Genomic DNA, 23554 nt, shown 5'->3' with positions numbered 1-23554 from the left:
CTTTTCAAACTACAAGATAATTTTTTCATTCTCATTTCATGCAATCAACTCAATTCAACATACTTAAAAAATCATGCGTCTTCCTTATCTGTAGTAGGTTTTGAACGTTATTGTTATTAGGTCTTTTTAAGTACTCAATTCCAAATATATTTTGTTCACACTACTTACAAATCTCTCTAAGCATTCTATTCCAATAGTTTCATTAATTTGAACATAATCATCTACACTTTCAGTAAGCGATCCGTATCCTAACTGATTTTGAAAATTTTGACCGGCACAAGATTGATATTTTGCATACAATAATTCAAGAAATCATTATATTGACTTCATCCATTTTGTTGTGTAGCTCTGACCAGCAAAGCAATTGACTAGCAAACAGATTGCGTAAGTTATGAACAAATGAAGCACAATTTATAGCATTTTGTTGTTCAACGAGTGCAGCGTTAAAATTCAACTTCTGATGAATTATACATAGTAGAAAACGATATTATTCCAGCTACAAGCAATAGGAAACGGTAAAAAATAGAGCTGTCATTTGATTGCCTTTCTATTCAAAATACTGATGTTTGCTTTTGTTTTTGAAGAAAACAAAAATTCAATCTCTTCATTTTAGTTCCAATAAAAAATCTATTTATTTTTTCACTCTCACAACAATGCTCCCTTCTTAAAAAAAAAAAAAAAAAACCACGCCATATTTGGATTCCCAATTCCGTCCCTTCACTCTGAGGCATTTTCTCTCTCCGTTGCTCCATAGGCTCGTTGTGGAGACTTCAGTTCAATGTTAGTCTTTTAATTTTTTTATTTATTTCACTCTCCAAAGCAATTGTTTTCTCCCTCTTTTTTTTTGTTGCTGCTATGAAAAAAATTGTTATTTTTATTCTAAGAATAAGTTCATAGTGACGATCCGTTATCCACACTGGCTAGCTATCATCTATTTTTGTCAAAATGATTGTCCATTTGTTGCCTTTTAGCATTACTTGGCCAAATTATAGTTTGGAAGGAGAAAGTATTTGAAAAAGAAAACAGCAATGATGAAAAAACCGTTCTAATTAGAAACCGGCGATGAGTAAGATTTTATTTTTGAAGTTAAAGCCAGTCAAAAGTCGATAATTGGCGATAGAGAACTTATTTGAGTAGTTTTTGTTTAACTATTTTTAGTTTTAAATGTTTGTAGTCTCCATGACTATGAAATTTGTTTTTGGTTCTTTAATAATTTTTTTTCTGTTAGTTTAAACATTCATCTAGTCATAATGGCAGTGATGTGAGTATGTGTAAAGTATTGTAACACCCTTTTTTCATGCCTACGTTTTTTTTTACATTATAACTAATCGCATAATTGAAAACGCTTTGTCTACTAAAATCTTAAAATAAGTAAATAATATTTCTAATTTTAATTGAGTAACACCAAAAAGTAGCTGAGAAAAGTTTTTTTTTTTCTGAATTAACGTTCATATATAGTTGTACTCCATTGAAGATTTATTTATATTAATATGTACTAAATTGTAGCACATTTCATCTCTCGAGAAATAATAATGTAATTTTAAAATTAAAAGAAAAAGCAACGAACATTTCTAAAGAGAAGGAATATAGTTTATCCAAATTATACCAAACTATTATATATGCTCTATGTTTAATATCAACATTATTATTGAACAAATTTTAAGATGATTATTTTCATTATTATAAAAAATAATTCTTTAGAAACATATTATTTACTATATGATAAAGAATATCATTCACCATTACATTGTATTTGGTGAAACACTAGAAATTGAAAAGTTTAACCTAAAGGTGGACAGAACAGTAAAATGCTCGACTCTAATGCATCGATCCTTTAAAAAAAAGTCCTCATCTTTTTTTTTTTCGTAATTATTTTCTGTTTCGCTTCAGTGTTACCAAAAAAACTGCCCAACAGATGTCAACAATACCCCGTGCTGCTACTATATCCAACATGTGCAATTTTGGCTCATTTTGTGAACTGTTTACTCAACGGTTTCATGCCTCTTTTTGGCTCCCTATCGCCCTCAACCTTAAGTGCCCCGAAACCCCTGCCGCCAAAATCTCATTCTTTCAAAACCGAGAAAAAAAGGACATCATAGAAAAACCTGATTGATTAATCGCACCCAATTATCAAACAAAAAACTCAATAGATGGAGACAAAAACAAACGTTGTTACGGGAAAAAAAACACAAAGTGTGCTCACTTTATTGTTTTCTCAATGTCTTCGTTTACGGGTGCACGTTCCAAAGCAAATGCTAACTCTGAAATGACCAAAGCTAACGACACTAACCTTTGCCCCATCAACACAAGTACCATTACATCAACCTCGCCAGATACAAGTGCCAAGAATGATAAGAAAAAGAAGGTATTTATTTTTTATTGTTATTATTGATTCTTAATTTCTTCCGTGCATTACATTTTTCTTGTGTTTAAGTGTAATGGGGATGATACATTTTCCTTTACTCGTTTTTTTTTGTGATGAAGTCTATCCTTCCAAAGATTTTCGGATCAAAGCGAAATGGGAGAGGTTCAGACGAAGAGACACTCAAATCATCAAGTGCAGAAGAAGGAGACGGAGTTACTCTTGGTATTCAATTCATGACATTTTTTTTTTCTCTACATAGAGAATCTAAATTTCCATGTTGTGAGGGTTTCCCTTTAATTTTCTTTTACAAATGTTTTGTGTGGAAAGATTTGGAGAATAAAATTGAGACGAGAAGAAAAGCATTTTTGGAAGCGGCCCCCATCATGAGAAAAAGTTTCTCAGGTACACAGATGCATATATTAAGTTGTGGCACAAACACAATTTTCACATTCTCTGAAGTTGAATCAACACAATTAATTAATTGCTTTAATTACAAATTTTCTATAATATAATATTATTAATACCAATACATATAAAAAAAAATTGCGGCTTTAGTTTAGATGTTGGATCAACTTGTACAGTTCCACGTACCTATCAAACAAGACGAAATCTTCTTCATGTCATCCTGTATTATTTTGGTAGCTTACCTAACAACAATGAAATTTTAGTCATAGGTAAGATGTTTTCTAATCAGGGGAAGAGCGTAACGAAGAAAATCAAATTTTGTAGTTTGATGTGGACCTTAAACTCAAACTCCCTTTGTCTCATCTGACATATTGTACCCCCATTACAATTATAGTTTTTGTCAGGACGTGACACAATAATAAATTAACCATGATTTTAATTTCTTATCTGCTCACAGAAAGGGAGACTAGTCCTGGGATCGAAGGCCTAAATTTGTCCAATTTTGAACGGCCTATGATGACTCCGGAAACTGAACTTCAGAGTTTCAGGTATGTGGAATTTCATTTTCAATTCAAGGCTTCATGCACATTTTTTTGTTGTTGTACAGTATAGTCAGACTCACATGCATTCTTCTTTTTCATGCAATGCCATTTGGTAACGTGGATTGCAGGATCTTCGTTGCAACATGGAATGTGGGAGGAAAGTCACCAAATTATGATCTCAACCTCCAAGATTTCTTGCTAGTGGAGGGCTCCGCAGATATATATGTTTTGGGGTACGAACATCCATGCAATAGGGGACATATTAATTAACTAAGCTTTGGAGTTTAAATATATGATTATTAATGAAGAAAATTCTAATTGTACCTTTATTTTTGGGACTGCTAATCATTTCAGTATTTATTGGTTTCCATGATTTGTTGTAATCATTAGTTTTTCTAGTTACTGAAATTAGGACATTAGGAAAGTCAATGACTACAACAAAACATAGAAACAAATCACTATTGATATGGTTAGTAATTTCGAGATTAAAGGTACAGTTAAGATATAATCAGAATTTTTTAGTTATGAATTTATGATCAAGAAGCTATTAAGAAATAAATCCAGACCAGACCAGACCAGACCAAGAAGTGATACAAAGATGTTATCCAACTAACATTAAAAGGAGATAAAACAAAAGAAAGAGAGAAAGTTGTACTTGAAAATTCAGAAATCATAATGTTATGTTTGTTTGAATGCTTTTCGTTTCTTCCCATTGTTTTCATTTCATATTATTACAAATTCATGCCACCTGAAGTACTTTGTATGTTCAGTTTTCAGGAAATAGTTCCTCTGAGTGCTGGGAATGTTTTAGTAATTGAAGACAATGAACCTGCTGCAAAGTGGCTGGCATTGATAAGTCAAGCACTAAACGGACCAAGAAATGAATATAGTGATTCTTCTGACTCGGGAACTGGCTCCAAAACCCATAGTAGTTCGAGGGAGTTAAAGTCCCCAGCAAGTTTGAATTTCTTTCAGAAGCCTTCTCTTAAAGTTATCAGTAAAAGCTTCAGGGCAGAGGGTAGTAGCCTCCTTAAGGCTTGCAATTGTCCTGTGGAATCTCCATCGAGGGAGAGACGGAGGATGAGAAAGTTTAGTGACCCTATGAGTAAGTTAGATTCTGAGCTTCGTGGTGATGACACTGTCGAAGAGTTGCTTTCAATTGCAGAAATACCCTCTTCTCCTAGCCAAAGCAGATACTCCCTTATATCAACTAAGCAGATGGTTGGGATTTTTCTCACCATTTGGACTAAGAAGGAGTTAGTGCCACACATTGGACATCTTAGAGCAGATTCTGTTGGGAGAGGAATCATGGGTTGCTTAGGTAACAAGGTAAGCACAACAAGTATACTACATATCCAGTAAATATATAAAGAGAAATGTGAAAGCTAGCAGGACACTCTATCATATTTTTAAATATACTTTTAATTATTGGCTGAAATTAATTGAAAATCATAACATTATAGGTTTTATTTCTTATTTAACGAGCATTACTCTTGATTTTGTAGTTTTCAATAAATTTAAACATATGAAACTGAATTAGAAGAAGTGTGTTGCTAGCTATCATAGTATGTAAAACATGTCACTCAACTTATCCATAGCCACGAGCGTGTTACTAACTATGAAACTGATTTGTTATTTTGGTCACTAACTAAGAAGGCTATCACTGCATATGAAATCAATAATTGATTGCAGGGGTGTATATCAATGAGCATGTCATTGCATCAAACAAGTTTTTGTTTCGTCTGTAGTCACTTGGCTTCCGGGGAGAAAGAAGGAGATGAGCTGAAAAGAAACTCTGATGTGGCTGAAATCCTTAAAAGCACACAATTCCCTAGGATTTGCAAGAACCCTTGTCGTCGAGCGCCAGAAAAGATAGTTGACCATGAGTGAGTTATTATCTCATACGTTTGACTTATGAGTTAATAGAATCTTCTTTTATACAACACATAATTTGCACTTGGCATTATGAATTCTAATAACTTCTAGCCTATTTTGTAGTCGAATAATATGGCTTGGAGATTTGAATTATCGGATGGCTTTAAGTTATGAAGAAACAAGGGTTCTGTTGGAGGATAACGACTGGGACACTTTGTTAGCGAAAGATCAAGTGTGTCCCTCCCCTCATATACTATCAATACAATAGTTCGATTCCAGTTCACACATTCATATACTAAGGAAAAAATGTTAATCTTTAGACTTATTCTGCTTAGTTTAGACTTTATCTAATAAAAATAAACGGTTAATATAAACATTGTAAGGTTATCCTAACATTATAATGTCATACTACCAATGACATCTTTTGTTGGTATAGGAAATTAATATATGTCATTGGTACGTTAATACACATCATATTATTAGTACAATTCTTAAATGTTTATACCAATAATTTAATTTTTACAAAGACAAGCTTACCAACTAGTTTTACTTTTCATTTGTTGGTATATGCAGTTTTTAGTACTGTGTACTTGTCATTGTCACATAGGTAAATTTATGGACTTGTATTTCATTTTGTACAGTTAAACATGGAAAGAGACGCAGGAAGGGTTTTTAACGGTTTCAAAGAGGGGAGGGTTGTTTTTGCTCCCACTTACAAGTATTCACATAATTCAGACTCTTATGCTGGTGAGACCGTCAAGTCAAAGAAAAAACGCCGAACACCCGCATGGTATGCACGTCACTTGACTCTTATTATATAAGTCAGTCAATTAAATGAGTAGTGCTAGCTAGCTGGCTTCTCAGTTTTCAATACAGATAAATCAAAATTGTTGACAACACTTTCTTCAATTTTATAATTGTCAGGTGTGATAGGATATTGTGGCGTGGCAACGGCATTGAACAATTATCATACATTCGTGGAGAATCAAGATTTTCTGATCATAGACCTGTTTGTGCTGTCTTCTCTGTGGATGTGGAAGTAAGATGCAGAAACAACAGGTTCAGGAAGGGCTATTCCTACACAAGCCCAAGACCTGAATATGAAGACTTCATACCTCAAAGGCATAGTTTCTATGATTATTAATTCAAGCCTCAAATCAAATCAAGCTTGTATATTTCCCTAGGGTCTACAGAAAAATGATTTGTCACCTCTCTTTATTTTCTTCCTATTTTGTCCCCGCACTCATCAAGGTGACCATAGCTAGTTATTAGAATTCTAACAAATGTAAGAGAAAAAAGATTAATTTATACGAGTGGCTAAGAAGTGACCCCAATCTTTGTATGTAAATAGAGTTGAACTATTCATTGAGAGCCAAACATGAACTTAAGAAGAAATGCTTATAGAACTTGTACGAAGCTAAAGGCTATCTTGTATTACATCAGGAGACATTGCCTTATTAATTAATATTTAAATAATTAATTAGTATAGACATAGCAGTAGCAGTGCAGAATCGATCCAAGCTTGGGGCGAGGAACTTATTATTTGTAGGGTAAGTCCCAAATTGAGGTTACTTCTTGGCCCTGTGGTGTATCTTGCTCTGGATTTGGATTCAAGTCCATGTCCATCTGATTCAGTGCAGCTTGCAAATCAAGATCTTCAAGGGACTTTGGCCATAAGCATCCATAATCTTCTTCTGATGTCTTTCCTGCAATATCTCTAAACTGATCGTTAATCGGATGGCCAACAGGGTGGTTATTCTCATTCTGGTTAGCTCTTGCTGCCTCCAAGTTCATCATCCAATCATCCACACTTGCAATTTGTGTGTCATTGGACTGAGAATCCTGAAGGAGAACAGATTGGCTTTCATTAGTGCGGTAAGCACAGAGGGACTCATGGTTCATCCTTGAGTTTTTGTTAAGAAATCCCATACCCGTTAAACTTTGTGGACACTGATAGTATTGACAAGCATATAGCTTATCAACAACAGCATCTAAGTCAAACAGGTCACTCTTCCTTTTCTCAATAATGTTGCCACCTTCATGGATGATAGTACTAGCAGTGGAGCTTTCGCACTCGTTTTCATCTTCCTCTGATGATGGAGATATTCTGAGGCATTTATTGGCCAATTGCAGCAGTGTTTCTTCTTGGTTCATGACCTTGGACCAAGTTGCTGTGTCCCTGGCTGTCATCTTATCTTGCAAAGTCTTGGACTGAGTCACCAACCTTCTAAGTTTGTCCAAATTAGGAGACATGTGTTTGATGATTGCAGCCAAGAGAGACACTTTCCAAGCCTTTTTGAGGTCATGGGGCTTCTTATAAGGAGGTGGGCCATGTTCATGGGCCAGAAAGCCTTGTTCACCCCACCAATTCTCTGCCCCTCTGGGCCACCAAGGTGGAGCCAAGCCTCTCTCAAGAGGGAATCTTCTTTGGGGAGGTATGCAATGTTGCATCAGAGCAGAAAGTAGTGAACTCAGAGTAGTGTCTTGCAAGTCATTAAGGAGATGTATGTAGGAACTTGGATCCAACTCATCTGTTTCAAGGAGTGGCATGTATTTCGCAATGGCGCCTGGTGCATTTTGATCAAATTTGACCTTTTCTTTCCACCACTCACGCAAGCTGTCAGAAGAACCAGTCACTGGCTTTCCCTTCTCAGGGACAATACCATACACAAAACCTTGAGCATTGCAAACCTCCATAATCTTCACCATGTACTTGAGGATAGAGTCTTGTGCTCTTGACATCTTCTTCCGCCTAGATGCTTCTTGTTTTTCTTGTTGGCCTGCCTCTTCTTTGGGGCGTTTCTCCTTCATCTGCTGCAGCAGGATCCGATCCTTCTGCATCCGCTTCTTTAGCTGATCATAGTCGGTTTCTTCCTCTTCATGTTCTTCTTGATCAAAGGGGTCGATTTCTTCGTGAATCTCCACCATGATTTATGTGAATTCTCCTCCTTGCTTCTTGAAACTGTCGGTGTGAGAGGAAAAAGGTGTTTTTAGTCGTGCTTGAAATGAAAATACTTTTTTGATATGCATGAATGTTGATAAAATGTGTCCTTATTTATATACGTGCATGAAACTACTAGAATGGCGGTGGTAAAAGGGTATGACTATGATCTAATCGGGAAATTAAGCTTGGGAAGTTCAACCAATAAATGCGTTAAGGGATGAGACAAGGTACGCAGTTTCGAAGGTAGTAAGTGTTGCAGTGTGAACAATTACCCGAGGAAATGAAACTGTGGGTGCCGCGTGTTGGGCATGCGAGGCTGTTTTAATTTGGTGGGTAGTATTGATGCACATTTTGAATGCAACTTTTCATATATGTATCTAATTAAGTGATGTCATGAGAGTATATGCGTAACTGCATGGAAAATTTGCATGCTGTTGATGGTGGTGGCCATGGAATGATAATCATCAAATAGATCATGATGAAGAAACCGTGAGCAATATGGTATTAGCTGTTTTTTCTTACTAAGGTCTCCCTTGTGAGACCTGCATGTGTGTTGTGAATGATGTAATCGCCAACGTATAGTTATCACTTATGGCAATAAATTAAATAGAGTATGGTTCTAATTTTTCGTGAGGGCACAGAATATAATATATAACTGGCCAGGGAGAAAAGACAGTTAAGTAAGAAAGATGATATAACATCAAAAGGCCAAAAATATTTTTCTTTCCTCTTCTGATATGTTCTTTTGACTACATTTTTATAACTTGTTTCATTACAAATTTTGTCATGCCAACTATGGGGAAAAAACACGAATTAGTATGCACGGTCATCAAATGAAAGTTATGTCTTCCTTAAGTGCTAAGATTCTGATAGGCCTTTCAGCCCAATTTGATGAGAAAGCTTGTGAATTAACAACTAGCAGGCCCAAGAAAAAGGCTCCACGGCTATTAAAACTAGTCCGTAAATTGGTCCCTAAATTAGTCAATAAATATGGTCTCTAAACCAATTTATAAATTTGGTATCTAAATCAGTCTCTAAATTTGTAAGAAATCAATAACTAACGATTTCTAAAATCACTTTTATATATCAGTCACTAATTATATTAGCAACCAAATTATATGTTTAGAATTGAGATATAAAGCTGACTTATTCAAAATAGTTCAAACTGCTTTTAAATTATATTTGATTAAATTTCAATGATATTGTATCAAAGATGAATCCAAAACTATCACCCTATGCAAGGATTAATTAACGTAAGATTTAAAATTTTATTCCTATACTAATTTTATTTGACTCAAATCATAATTTTTTTTAGCAGATATGTGTGATCCAGGAAAACAAATCTACAACTAACTCGCTTTTTAAATTTTACAACTATATTAGATAATTATTCATTTAAAATCGTATGAATAAAAAGATACGCTTGTTTTATAGTATTTTTTCCTTTTTATCATGGAAGAAAAACCTAAAGTCCAACATAGGGTAGACGATTCATGAGCAATAGGATTGATTTTCCTTTTTGGGATTTTCTACCTTCACCAAAAGAAATTTTTCTACACCTTACATTTTTTGAAATATTCCAAAATTACCCCTTTTTGAAATATTTCAGAACATGGATTTGCAATCCGTAAGAATTATACAGATTGTCAATCTGCATGATTCTTACAAATTGTCAATCCGTAATGGCCTTACCTTCCTCACCCACACACCCACCACAAACCTCTACCAATAGCTCATGGACCGCTATGCCAACTCCGTCGCACCACAGGATGACCACCTCTACTGTAGTAGCTCATGGCCTTACGACATCGTCACGCCAAAGTCGCATGAGGTTGCTGAGATCCTCATGATGGCACTGGCTAGGGAGGGGGAGGGAGTGGGCGTGGCGTGCATGAGGTCACTGGCATCGCCCTTCACTCCAACCTTGCCACGGAGCGCCTCCACCTCACGTTGCTCGCGTACTTTGCTGTTGCCATCTCTATCCTTGACGCCTTCAAGGCAGGGTTGGACCCTGTGGCGCTCTCTGTCCTCATGTCCTTCATGGCCATCGCCCTCCCTCTCGTCCCGCTCGACGACATCATCGCAATGGAGTCGCACAAGGCTGCTAAGATCCTTGTGACGGTGCTAGCCAGGGATGGGAAGGGATTGGGTGTGGTGTGGTGTGCGTGAGATCCATGACCTTCATGGTTGGCAATTCGTAATGGCCTTACGGATTGCGAATCCATAATAGTCTTATGGATTGATAATCCGTATAGGTTATACGTAAGGGTATTTTTCGTTTTTCATTCTTATTGTTAGGTGTAGAAGAAAAATGATAGGTGCAGAAAGAAAATCTCCTCCTTTTGACGGGAGATAGAAAAGTTATTTGATAAGAAATATGTAAAAGTGGTGGTATTGTCCTACAAATCAGCCATAGTTATGGAGTGAAGTGAACTCAACATCATAAGATCTATCCAGCTAGCTGTATTTAAGACTTCAAAAAAAAAAACCTAGCCGTATTTAAAACTTGAAAAGCCGACATTAAACGCACAAAATTGGACGATTTCTAAACCCACCCACCCAAAAATACGGCAAAAATATGTGAATAACTCACGTCATTGTTCATCTCTTCACATTTTTGCGCTGAAATAAAAAGGTGTCGATCCAAGCCCATTTCGTTTCCCTCCCTTCTTATTTCTACTCACAAACAACACAATATTCTCATTTCTCATCTATTCCTTTTCTCTTTTTTTTTTCATTTCTTTTTATCATTTTCCTCCTATCAGACAAAGTGTAAATTAAAGTTTTGTGCTGCAAAAGAAATGAGCGTAAAACAACGTTTAAAAATAAAGAATAATAATTATAATGTGATAAATGTTTAATAGTTTTGTATTATATTTTGATTATAAGTTCATCAACTTTTACACATTAAAAATTATATCAACAATTAATTTTAATCAGTTAATAATATAAAATATATTATGCTAAACTCATAAGAATTTGTAAGTTAACAGTAGTACTACATTAATTTCCTATTAGCACACCACAAAAACCTCAAGTAATTGTATTCTCGTCAATGCAAATTAACTTCGTAATTGTTATTGTCATGTTTCATTTTCATCACCATCTTAATTAGATATGATGAAAAAGGTTAGCCAGCCCACAGACTCAAATTACCTGTTTCTTTAACATATTCTTTTCTATTTATATATTAAAAATACTTTAATAAAGATAATAATTATATTTGTTTAGGAAATGTTTTTTAACAATGGAAACATTAGAAATTTGAGACGGTGATTTCCATCTTAGGAGAAATTATTACTTGGACTAGCACGTAAGCTGTAATCCTGGCCAGTGATAGCTGGACATGTGGACGAGTACATATGTTCAATTAACAGTAAGGCTTAATTTTTTCCAGTTATCTTTAGAGCCATTTCAATTTGATTGTGTGTGTTTGAATGTTTTCAATTATACCAAAATCAATTCTAAAATTAGGTTGAAATTTTAAATTAGTAGCATTTTTTAAATTAATTATCTCGATATATTTAAAAGTGTAGTTTGAACTAATATATTAATACATTAATATCAATTAAAGTAAAATTCCTAACCTGTATTTCGTGCGTGTATTTTGATTAATGTCATTACTTTTATCTTTATTAAATATTTTACAGTGTATTTAATTGAGAATAATTCAATATTAATTACTTTCAAATATTCGTAATTAATATAATAACGTTACTATTAATTTAATTAGTTTACAAGAATTGAAAACTATAAAAATTGACCCTCAAACTTGGGTGGGAGAGATATCTTCTAATGTATATTACTTTAAATAATAAAGAATATTCTACGTTATTATATTTAATTGGGATTATTCATTTATGATTTTCAAATATTCGTATTTAATATAATAATAACGTTATTATCATTTTGATTAATTTATATAAATTAAAAATTACAAAATTGACCCTCACTTTTTTTTTTGGGGTGAAATTTCTCCCACTGTATATTATTTTAAGTAATAAAGGCTATTATTCGGTGTACTTGATTGAAAGTATTCCTTTATTACTTTCAAATATTTGTAATGAATATAATAATGTTATTATTATTTTGATTATTTTTTTATTAGTTTACATGAATTGAAAATTACATAATTGACCCTCAACTTTTGGGGGAATTTTTTTTCTTAAATGTATATTACTTTAAGTGATAAAATATTTATTTGTTATTTTCAAATATTCGTAATTAATATAATAACATTATTATTATTTTGATTAGTTTAGATGAATTGAAAATTATAAAATTGATACTCAAACTTTTGAGGGTGGGATTTCTCCTATTTTATATTACTTTAAGTAATAAAGACTATTATTTGGTGTATTTAACTAAAAATATTCCTTTATTACTTTCAAATATTTGTAATTAATATAATAACATTTTTATTATTTAGATTAGTTTACATGGATTGAAAATTACAAGCCTCAAACTTTAGGGGGGAAATTTTCTCCTGATGTATACTACTTTAAGTAATAAGATAAAAGATAAAGGATTAGATAAATTACGAGTGTCGATTTTTTAAGCTATAAAGATATTTTTAAATTCTTAAAAAATTAACAGAACAATCACTATTGTTGAGTGTAATTTATTTTTTTAATCAACTCTAACATGTACTATAAATATTATTTTTATATAGTTAAATTTCATAATAAGTAAATATTTTAAAGATATAATTTATATAAACATCTTGATTTATCTAAAAATTATAAGTGATATAAATTTATTATTAATCAAAATAGAAAAATCATTACAAAGGTTTAATTAAAAAATAAGAAAATTGAAACTACCAAATTGTACATTTTGATTTTAATTTGTCATATGAGAATATATATATATATATATATATATATATATATATATATATATATATATATATATATATGCATATAAATTATAAAAAAATTATAATGACTAATATTTAATTATTTTATAGATGAAATCATATTTCATGATTTTGATTCATTTGCACAGAACTATAACCTTAGAAATTAATTTATGGATAAAATATTTAAAAATATTAATTTTATCTTTATAATTTTTTTTATTAATTTAATTTCTATAAAGTAATTCATATTTTTTTTATCTTTAGCTATAACTCCATTTCAGGATTCATGAGGTAGCTAACAAAGTTATTTTTTTTTTTATGTTCTCAAGTAAACTTATAAGATACTAGGATCTAATGTTATTTAATTTTTTTCCTAATCTTATCATGTGCAAGAAAATCGTTTTAAAAGTAATATAAAATTACAAATTTTTAAGAAATTTAACCGCAAAAGATTATTTAATTCATTTTAGAGTTTAACCATTATAAATTATTTAATTTATTTATAATCAAATTACACCTATATCAAATTATCATAAAATTACCAACAGAGATACATTTTATTGGAATCAAATTAATATAAAAAAAATCAGAAGGATAAAATTAATAATTTTCAAATTATAGACAAATTTCAAACATATTTTATCTTTGATTTAATTTAATGTACTTAACTATTGTTTTTCAATGCAATGAATGAAAAAAGTAAAAAACCAAAGCCAACACACAAAACGAGGTTCACCAGTGAAGTAAGTCGTTCACGTTTTTTGTTTGTTTCTCTTTCTGCACCTTTTTGCCATCTCTGCACAACGCTCAATCGCTCATTGCTCTTTGCAGAATCTCTGCAACAAGGTTATTCCACACTACACACTCAAAAAACCAGAACCACATTGATACGCTTCAGGTTTCCCTCGATGGCTTTGTTTTGATGACCTTCACCTACCCTCATTGCTTCTCCTTTCCTTCCTTTGTTCTGAGTGAAACCAACTCAATCACTTTTCCACCACCAATTGTCTTCCTTTTCCTTACAAAGGGTCTTGTTCCTTTCCTACTAACCTAAGTCCTAAGCTCTCTCATTTTTCTCATTTGCTGCATCAACATGCAGCATGGGTGCTCACGGTTACTCTGTTCACCATTGTCTGAAACATAATAAAGGTCACATTTTGACCGAGGAGGTCTTGCTTTTCCAGCTGTCAACTTTAAGGGTTATGATATTTTAGTTTTCCTCTTCATTGGGTTTGTTTTACTTATTTTTTTCCCCAAGTGGGCCTCTTGGAATGTTGTGTGTGATTGTGAATGTGTGAAGCTCTGAAGAAAAAGTAATGGGGTGGTGTGGGGGGTTATCAAAATAGGGTTTTTTCTATGAATGCTTGGTGAATGGATGTAATCTGACAAAAGGGGGAAAATGGGTGCTACGAACTCTAGAGCGGAAAAGAATGAAGCTTTGAGTCTGTGCAAGGAAAGAAAGAGGTTCATCAAGGTGGCTATTGATTCAAGATATGCTTTAGTAGCTGCACATGTTTCGTACATTCAATCTCTTCGAAATGTTGGCATTGCTCTCCGCAGGTATGCTGAGTCTCAGGTAGAGGTAGAGTCATCTCTTTCTATATCTAACAAAACCCCTTCTCAAACTAGTTACCCTTCTCCATCATCACCTTCTCATGTTGCTGAGGTTGAGGTTTTGGAGTCACCGTTGCACACCGAGAGTCCTCTTTCGCCTCCTGTGGCCACCACTCTTAGTTACATGAGGTCAGGGGGTAGTGCTGCTGTCACTGTTAGGATCAATGCCTTCGGTAACAACAACTATTTGGATGATGAATCCACCGTGGTTCCAATGCCTCCACCTCCACCACCTCCTCCTGAGTCAGGTGCATCTTGGGATTTCTTTGAACCTGCAGAGGACAGTGACAGCTTCAGGTTTGCAGTGCATTGTAGTGAGTCCAGAGAGTTTAGGGATGAAGAAAAGGGTGATCAATGGTTACATGTTGGTTCTGATAGGCATTGCATGATGCAACCACTCCTGGATGAGAAGTTTAGTGGAAACTTCAGCAGTGCTGCAATGGGAAATGAGTGTGGCAACTCTTATGCACATTGCCTTGATAATTCAACTGTTTCAAGAGGAGTTGAAGGTGGCAAAGGAATGGTTGATGGAGAAGTGAGAGAGCTAGAGTTGCCAAGTGCTGCAGGTGATGTGAGCCGAGCTGTTGCAAACAAGGGTGCTGGTGGAAGGTCCAGTGCAAAGAGGGAGCAAAACATGGCTGGAAAAAATGCCTCCACAGAAAGAGAGGATCCTTCAGAGTTCATCACACACAGAGCTAAAGATTTTCTCTCTAGCATAAAGGATATAGAGCATAGGTTCATTCGAGCTTCTGAATCTGGTAGGGAGGTCTTGAGGTTGTTAGAGGCTAACAAAATCAAGGTGGGATATTCTGAGGCAAAAGGTAATTGCTTGAAATCAGATTTTTTTTCTTCCAGATGCTGAACTTCATATGAATTTTGTATGCAATAGCGAGGTACTAAACTGCTTTTGACTTCTTCTCTTAGGGAAGTCGTCTACCACTGCTTTGTTGTCTGCTGTCCAGCCTGTTTGTTGCGGTAGAAAGGCTTCACCTGTTTTCCAGGGTAAGTTGCATCAGTTCTGTAAATAGACACTTATTACCAACTTAATCTAAATTGTGGATTTAGCCTTAAATACTGCTTGATGATTTGGGCTTGTCATTTATTCTTCAAATTTGGCTTGTTACTCTATTGAAGGTTTCTAGATACTTATTAGCTCTTGTTTGATTCTCCATTTGTTGACAAATGAAATGAAATTGTTCAGGACATGACACAAGCTTAAAATTTAAGCTGCTATTTGTAATATATATAACTAATTTCTGTTTTGTATATGGTTCGCTGAATGTTTTAAGTCTGGTGATAAATATGATTCTTTCTATTTGGATTAAGGTGATTATTTTCTGCAACAACATGCAGTAATCTAAGTGGTATCCTTCAATTCATGAGGTTTGATTGTTCATTTGGTTAATAAATAAATAATTGTTTGTTGAAAGGTAAGCTATGCTGACATAAGTTCTTACCTTGTGATGAGTTTGGAAATAAAGAGGTATATAGTGTTGTTTTGTATTTGATGCAATCTGGTCTACCTGTAAATTCCTTATCTCGAGCTACGGGTGTTAATATTATTCAATTTTTTTCCTTGTTAGTTTTTACTCTTAAACATTTAATTACGAGGTCACTGTTTTGTTTGCACTTCAAGGTTTGATTCTTGAAAGATGAATATTTGGGATGGACTAATTTATCCCCTATCTGTGCAGAACCTGCCCAAAAAATTATTAGTTGGAAAAGGACAGCATCTTCTCGATCATCCTCGTCCAGGAATGCTTTGGCTACAAAAACAAAGGAAGATATTGATGATAGTGGAAGTGACTTTGTAGAAGAATTCTGTATGATTGCTGGAAGCCATTCATCCACTCTTGACAGACTATATGCCTGGGAGCGAAAACTCTATGATGAAGTAAAGGTATTACAATTCGCATAAAAATGAAATTAGTATAGGGTTTATGATGAAAAACACTGAACTATTTAAATAAAGCATGATATAAATGGATGAACATGAATTGCCTGATAACTGAGTATACTAATTTACATATAATATCTTTAGAACATCAAGTCAATAACAATTTGAGTTCCTTGGATGCCAATATTAGTTGCCTTGCCACATTGAAATCATAAATTATGGTTATCTTGGGAATGGGTATAAGGCATATGAAAATTTATGTTTCCGTGGTCCTTGGAGAATTCTTGGGCAATTAATGCCTCCTTATCGTCTTTGAAAATGCATAACCAATGTTGTGCTCATCTGTAGTGTTAATTCACATTTCAGAGCTAATTTGTTATCTATCTTATCTTCTGGTGTTGCAGAGAAAATTCACTAGAGAAATAGTATCAAGAATTTTTTTCATTCATTATTCATAGGTAATCTGGTGTAGAAAATAAAAGGGAACTTGGTTAAACTTTTCTAGCAGTATTTTACTGCTCACTCCATTTTTCTAAATCTTGGTGGAATTTACCTTCAATACCCCACTACAATTCTCGGACTGGTTCACACAAGTTGTCAGCAATAATCAAAGTGAGGCCTCCTAAGTTGCTTGAACCATATAAATAACTGTTACTTCAAGGAAAAGAAAAACCTTAAAAGTCAAAAATATCTACTATAATATGCATTTATTTAATTGTTCCTTTCTCTCCAAATTCTTTTATTGTCATGCTTATGCTTGGTAAATGTGTTGCACCTCCAAATTGTGTTTTCAATCCTTGATCATTTTGACCACCTGTTGGGCTATCTGTAGGCTAGTGAATTCATAAGGAAGGACTATGATCGAAAATGTCACCAGCTTAGGCATCAATTTGCAAAAGATCAAGGCACTCATGTGATTGACAAGACCCGGTCAGTTGTGAAGGATCTGCATTCACGGTTAACAGTGGCTATATATTCTGTTGATTCAATATCTAAACGAATTGAGAGAATGAGGGATGAAGAATTGCTACCACAACTTTTGGAGTTAACAGAAGGGTAAGTGGGGGGTTCTGGATTTTATGTTTATCTTATTACCTTGAAGCTTTACTTTCTCTGTTATCTTTAAAATCTATTCCTTGCCAGTTGAGTGTTAAAGCTATAACAACTAATATAACTTAAGAAACTACTGGTTGTGCAGATTGATCAGGATGTGGAAGGCTATGCTTGAATGTCATCATGCACAGTACATCACCATCTCCTTGGCATATCATTCAAGGAGCACACCAGGAACCTTGCAAGGAGATGCACTCAGAGAGATAATGACTCGGCTGCTAGAAGAAGTTGAGTTCTTTGGTCTGAGTTTTGCTAACTGGATTAACAGCCTCACCTCATATGTGGAAGCTGTCAATGCGTGGCTACAAAACTGTATACTGCAACCAAGGGAGCGTACCAAGAGCAGAAGACCATTCTCCCCTCGCCGAGTTCTGGCACCACCTATATTTGTTCTTTGCCGTGACTGGTCTGCTGGGATCAAGGCTTTACCCTCTGAGGAACTAAGTCAGGCAATCAGAAACTTTTTGTCTGATCTTCATCTGCAGACGGAGCAGCATAATGACCAACTTCTCAAGAAACAGAATTCTGTCAATGCAAGTATGGCAGAAACCGAGAGCAAAACTAATGAAGAGAATGAAGATGAGTCCACGAATTTGAGCTGCATACATGCAAGATTAACAAAGGTTCTTGATCGCCTGACCAAATTTTCTGAGGCATCATTGAAGATGTATGAAGATATCAAGCAAAAAAGTGAATCAGCTCGAAATGCATACCATAATTGCAGAACTATCAGGGCTGAAAAATTTTAATTCTCAAAGTATATGAATTTTTTTCTGCTGTGCTTGCTTGACATTAATTTATATTATCAAAAACACCCAAAATAAAACTATAGACGCATGATCATGGTCCTTGTTGGAGAAAGAAATTTGTGAGATGAAAAATGGGGTGTAAGTGTCTGTAAATGAGCTGCATGTTATGATGACTAGCAAAGACTATGTTGCTTGAAGAGAATCTGAGATACTTCTTCACTGATGGTTTTGTTATAGACACTGTTAACCATTTTTATTTTTCTGTTTTTGTACGTGAAACATTGAAACAGTATCCATCTGCATAATAGCAGCAAAGGCTAATGGACTAAATTCTTGGTACTTTTCGTGTGATTTAGATATTATAAGAAATTTACAATTTTTACCCATGCCACAAGATTAATACCATTGCTCCATTACATGCAGAAGCTGAGCAAATAGTTCGCAATCAATCAATGTTAAAATTCAAAAGGTAACTTTTGGCTTCCAAAAATATTGAAGAAAAAACCTTGTATATCTTTTCACAAAATAATTTTCACTTTCCACTGATATCTTCGACTGAAACTTCATTTCATTCATTTATGGTTCTGGTCGTGTGTAGTAGTTTCTTGGTCAGGAGCAACCACTAGCATATAAATTTCAACAATGAGCCAAGAAAATATTTTCTCATGTTAATTCCCGCAAATACATCAATCTTCTTTGCGTTCCTTTTTTTAAAATCCCACATATTGTGTGTACTGCGAGTAGGCCCCTGACCGCTTGGCAATGGGGGCCCGTGTAACGTGATCCGGAAGATCAAATGCATCAACAAGTTCCCTTGCAATATTCCTCACTTGGAAACTAAGATACTCCGCGAGCTTGTGGATTGCCTGTGAAATGGAAAAACTTCAATATACAACAATAATAACATTATGATGTAAAAAAGGGCAAGGTCCAAGCGTATCCATCCTCATCTCAGATAAACTCTGTACTACTGTTATCTTCATAAGGTTAAAAACCGATTGCCAAAACCAAGATTTTCAAAAGCCAACTCATGCTCATAATCGATAATATATGTTTTATTGAGGGAAAATCAATGTATGGATATGAAATTATCATAAATCTTAAATCATGTTTTCCTTAATATATATAATAATCTTAAATTTTCTGATGGGTGAGAAATGAAGTTCAAAAAGAAGTGCTTACGTAGCCAAATAATGAGTGACATTGTCCCTTGGATAAAAATGTCATTCATGGTATCTAACCAAACTACTACCAAAGTTATGCAAATTAATATGAAAGCCAGCCATCATAATTGTCCCAGGCAGACCTAGTACCATCTCATTTAGGTTATCACTAGTCATTCTCAGTTTCTTAGAACGGCCCCCCAGTATCAGCTATTAACCCATTGGTAATTAAGGGTTTCTGTGAGCTGTTAGGAAAAACTAGAAACAGCTAATTAATTTTTGTACTCAATTGCGCATTAATTTATTTTCAACATATTGGAGTACTAATTTTATTTCAAGGATTATTATACCTTGGCTTTGTTGGGAGCCACATAGTCAACATTTCGGTAGGTTCCAATGTCATTCCATATTCTATCCAGAGCATAAAGATCACAGACGAGCTTCAGAGCAGCTTGGGAGCTTGGATCGGGACAGCTGGCGCATATATAAGTCAAGTTAAAATTGGATAAAATACAAAATTGAGCAAATAAAGGAGATAATACACAAGGGCTAGGAACTAAGGAAGCACCTCTGCACGGCTTCAATAAATTTAGCAAGGATGACTGACTCAATATGTGACTCTGCAAGTGTCAAAAGGTGATTCAAACATCTATTCCATGCACCAAAATCCCCAAGAGATTTAGAATGCTTTCGAAGTCGTACAGCAACACTTTGAAGTAATCTAGATGTTCGGTACTGCAGAGTGAAAATCAAAATAACTAGTTGATTTAATATTTATGTCAGTATAAACTATATTAAATCATTAGTCATGCAATCAAGATAAAACTCACTCTGAACGCATCCAATTGAAATTTAGGATCTCGTAAATGGTCTTCGCCTTCCCACCGAGCAGTAACCGGATTTGGCTGTGACAGATAAGTATTCATGGATTCTCTCAAGTAGTTCCATGTCACTGCGAAAGTTCCACCTTTGAACTTTCCCTTGTATTGTTTCAAAAGATCACCTGCAACCTTCATTTGTAAAGGAAAAAATCCAAACAAATTAGTTAACTTGCTTCCAATACGAGGATAGCAAAACCAATCAAAATACATAATGCATGGCCCTAAAGCTATAGTTGCCATCAAACGAAGGAAGGGCATGCCTTCCCATGATTCCACATGGTTTTAAGTATGAAAGCAATGTTGCAAAAATATCTCTGCACCAGCAATCAAATAATTTAATGGATTCTTTTGTTAGAACACTTTGGCATTTCATTTGGAGACTAACAAAAGCAAGATCCAAAGAAGCTCTACAAACATTTAATATCAGCAGAATGCAAATGACAGCACAAGGTTAAAGTGGTATTTTGAACCAAAGTATGGGCAAACCAATTGCATATAATGCCCAACCAGCTGCAACTTTCCTTTATTGTTCTGTTATTTGAGCAAAATTTCAATGCGGATTTGTTCACTATTCTCTACACTCTTCACTAAGGTCTAGAAGAAAGCCAATATATTTTTTATATGGGAAGCAGCAAACACAGTCACAGATTTAAATGAGTGAATTCTGAGGCAATTCTTTGCAATATATATTATCTTGGTTATCTGATTAAAACATAACAACAACCAGGTTGTAAAAGTAGAGTAGTTATTATCTATGAGAAGCAATATAATTGGGCTTTAGGCTTTAGCTAAAAACCTGTTGAAGCAGAACTGTGTTGTCTCCTTCAAATGTTTGAAAAATGTCATGATCGTTTCTCAAAATACCAAACCGATTAACAGCAGCATAACCATGGCCTCCACAGGCTTCCCTACAGATGCTGAGTGACTTTGCAGTGTATGATGTTACATAAGCCTTTAGACCTGCCGAAAGGGCATGGACATCTGCAACTAATTCATCATCATGAGTTTTTTTCATTTGAGAGTATTTCTCCACTAGATTTGTCGTGGCAAAATGAAAAGCATAAGTTGAAGCCAGCATTGGCATAAGCTTATGCTGTTGAGACTGGTAGTCAAGAATACTGACTTCAGGTTGGTTTGGAGGTCCAAATTGCTGACGAAGTAGAGAATATCTGATGGCAATTGTGGCAGCAACCTTCAGGACGCTTACTGAGGAATACGCAAGGCCTACCCTACCACCAACAAGTTCCCCTAGAGTAGCGGCAAACCGCTTATTTACTGTAGGAAGGCTACTCGTGTACTTTCCATCACGGGAGACATCTCCAAAACGGTTTAGAAGATTGTCTCGAGGAATTCTTACCGAGCGGAATCTCAATGCTCCATTATCCACACCATTGAGGCCGACTTTATGACCACAATCATGTATCTCAATTCCAGGAAGTGGTTGATGGGTCTTCATATCCCTTATTGGAACTATGAAAGCATGGACACCCATATCAGAAAGTCCTTTTTTGTCATAAGTAGGTAATTTCAACCTAGCGAAAACAGTGGCAAACTTGCCGTGCACTGCAGCATTACCAATCCACCATTTGATGGCACCATCATTTGGTGTATTAATGATAAATTCATCTGTGATTATATCAAAGGTGGCAACAGTTTGGAGGCCCTGCACATTTGAACCTTTTAAGCACAAAAAAGTAAGCAGTTTAGAAATGTGTACTTGGGGAAACGCTATGTGGTTAGCATGTTTGACATAGAAATATAAGTCCCTGGAAAGAAAATATATATATATATATATATATATATATATATATAATTTCAACCCCAAAGATGTTTATCCGAGAGTAAGTTGGGTATGGAAAACAATCAAATAAAGGGAGGAAGCAAAGGTTATTGGTTAAAGACTTTAATGCACTTCACCGGCAATTGCAAATAAATGGAAACTGTTGTTTGTTAGATTATTTCAAATAGGTTTTTTTCAGCAGTATCTCACATTCACCTCATTACTTTTATATTTCTTATTTTCACAGCTAATTTCAAAATGTCATATTGCCTTCATTTTTCTTACTTGTATAAGAAAACACAAAAACACTGTTATCTCTGTGTCTGTCTAAATCCTTAGCTTTATGTTTCAGTACAAATGGTTGTGAAAAATGTGACATTTTATAATCATTTGTAAAAACAGAAAAACCTTTTTTTTTCTCAAATCAACCAAGCCTCTCTACCCTACACGATCAACAGTGTCAGTAAGTCAGTGACACTAACCAACAGTCCAACAATGAGATGAAAAAACAAAGTTTACAAGTTGAGCAACATGTTATGTTAGAAGAAGAAAGAGATGAAAGTACCATGGTGAAGCTCGGTCATAGCAAAACAACCAGGGTAGTCCAAGTTATCAATCCCATCAAAGTACTTATCCTTATGCTTCTTGGTCCCCAAATTGAGAACAGAACCACCCCAAAGACTGCACAACACAAAAAAAAAAAGAGTTATTAGTATTAGTTAGCAAAAAACTTTTTACACTAATTAACATGGAATTAAAATAGACAAATTAAACATTAAGAAAACTGGTAAATTAAGTTGCGTACCTATACTGGACCCCCATCTTGATCCCGAGCGACATGTCAACGCTTCCAACGGCTTCCAAAATGGCGAAGTACTTAGCGGGATCGTCGACTACGTAACGGAGGGGTCGAATCCCGGCTTCTCTGACGAGTCCCGTTAACTGCTTCATGCAGAGGTCGCGATGCTCGTCCTTGGAGATCTCAACGGGAGTTTGAAGGCGCGGGTTCGCGTTGAAGTAATCGAACACCTTCTCCTGAATGTCCACGTGTTTCCCTCGCATGTAACTAGACAAGGACGGCGTGTCCACGCTCAGCTTCCCGCGAGCGCACGTTGCCATCTCCAACTGCTTCGCCGCGACCAACGCCGTGGGGTTTAGGTGTAGGGTTAGCCTCTGGATTCGCCTCTCGGCTTCGCAGTTTGGTGTTTGCATTTTCTGTGTTGTGTTTGGTGGAATCGGTATTTGTTATTGTCCAATTTCAACGATTTGCGATCATGTTCAGATATATATAAGGGGGTGTTCGTTTGGTGTTGGCGATACGGCATTTAGAATGGTAATGGTCGTAATCGATAACGTGGCTTTGAA

At 34.9% G+C, this 23554-nt stretch overlaps 4 protein-coding genes across 4 annotated transcripts; 2 read left to right on the top strand and 2 right to left on the bottom strand.

The window, feature by feature from the left end:
* Positions 1-2196: 2196 nt before the first annotated feature.
* On the top strand, positions 2197-6749 carry LOC100803656 (type I inositol polyphosphate 5-phosphatase 5). The gene is made up of 10 exons (XM_006580221.4): positions 2197-2365; positions 2485-2587; positions 2693-2767; positions 3228-3318; positions 3441-3545; positions 4083-4641; positions 5005-5198; positions 5311-5419; positions 5829-5977; positions 6112-6749. Exons 1-10 carry the CDS (start codon positions 2219-2221, stop codon positions 6329-6331), a joined length of 1752 nt encoding a protein of 583 aa, XP_006580284.2. The 5' UTR covers positions 2197-2218; the 3' UTR covers positions 6332-6749.
* LOC100800288 (putative ETHYLENE INSENSITIVE 3-like 4 protein) lies at positions 6524-8211 on the bottom strand. The gene has a single exon (XM_003525016.5). The coding sequence runs from the start codon at positions 8113-8115 to the stop codon at positions 6727-6729; it is 1389 nt and encodes a 462-aa protein (XP_003525064.1). The 5' UTR covers positions 8116-8211; the 3' UTR covers positions 6524-6726.
* A 5428-nt stretch (positions 8212-13639) lies between these two features.
* Positions 13640-18572, top strand: BZIP133 (putative bZIP domain class transcription factor). Its single transcript, XM_006580220.4, has 5 exons — positions 13640-15427; positions 15531-15608; positions 16301-16506; positions 17336-17559; positions 17702-18572. Exons 1-5 carry the CDS (start codon positions 14392-14394, stop codon positions 18363-18365), a joined length of 2208 nt encoding a protein of 735 aa, XP_006580283.1. The 5' UTR covers positions 13640-14391; the 3' UTR covers positions 18366-18572.
* A 343-nt stretch (positions 18573-18915) lies between these two features.
* LOC100799226 (acyl-coenzyme A oxidase 2, peroxisomal) lies at positions 18916-23554 on the bottom strand. The gene is made up of 7 exons (XM_003525015.5): positions 22995-23554; positions 22755-22870; positions 21206-22086; positions 20359-20538; positions 20097-20263; positions 19879-20002; positions 18916-19231 (listed from the first exon to the last, which is right to left on the bottom strand). The coding sequence occupies exons 1-7, from the start codon at positions 23399-23401 to the stop codon at positions 19076-19078; spliced, it is 2031 nt and encodes a 676-aa protein (XP_003525063.1). The 5' UTR covers positions 23402-23554; the 3' UTR covers positions 18916-19075.

The sequence above is a fragment of the Glycine max genome, chromosome 5, assembly GCF_000004515.6.
Source record: "Glycine max cultivar Williams 82 chromosome 5, Glycine_max_v4.0, whole genome shotgun sequence".
In the NCBI taxonomy this organism is placed as follows: Eukaryota; Viridiplantae; Streptophyta; class Magnoliopsida; order Fabales; family Fabaceae; genus Glycine; species Glycine max.
This window is presented reverse-complemented; position numbering and strand designations above follow the sequence as displayed.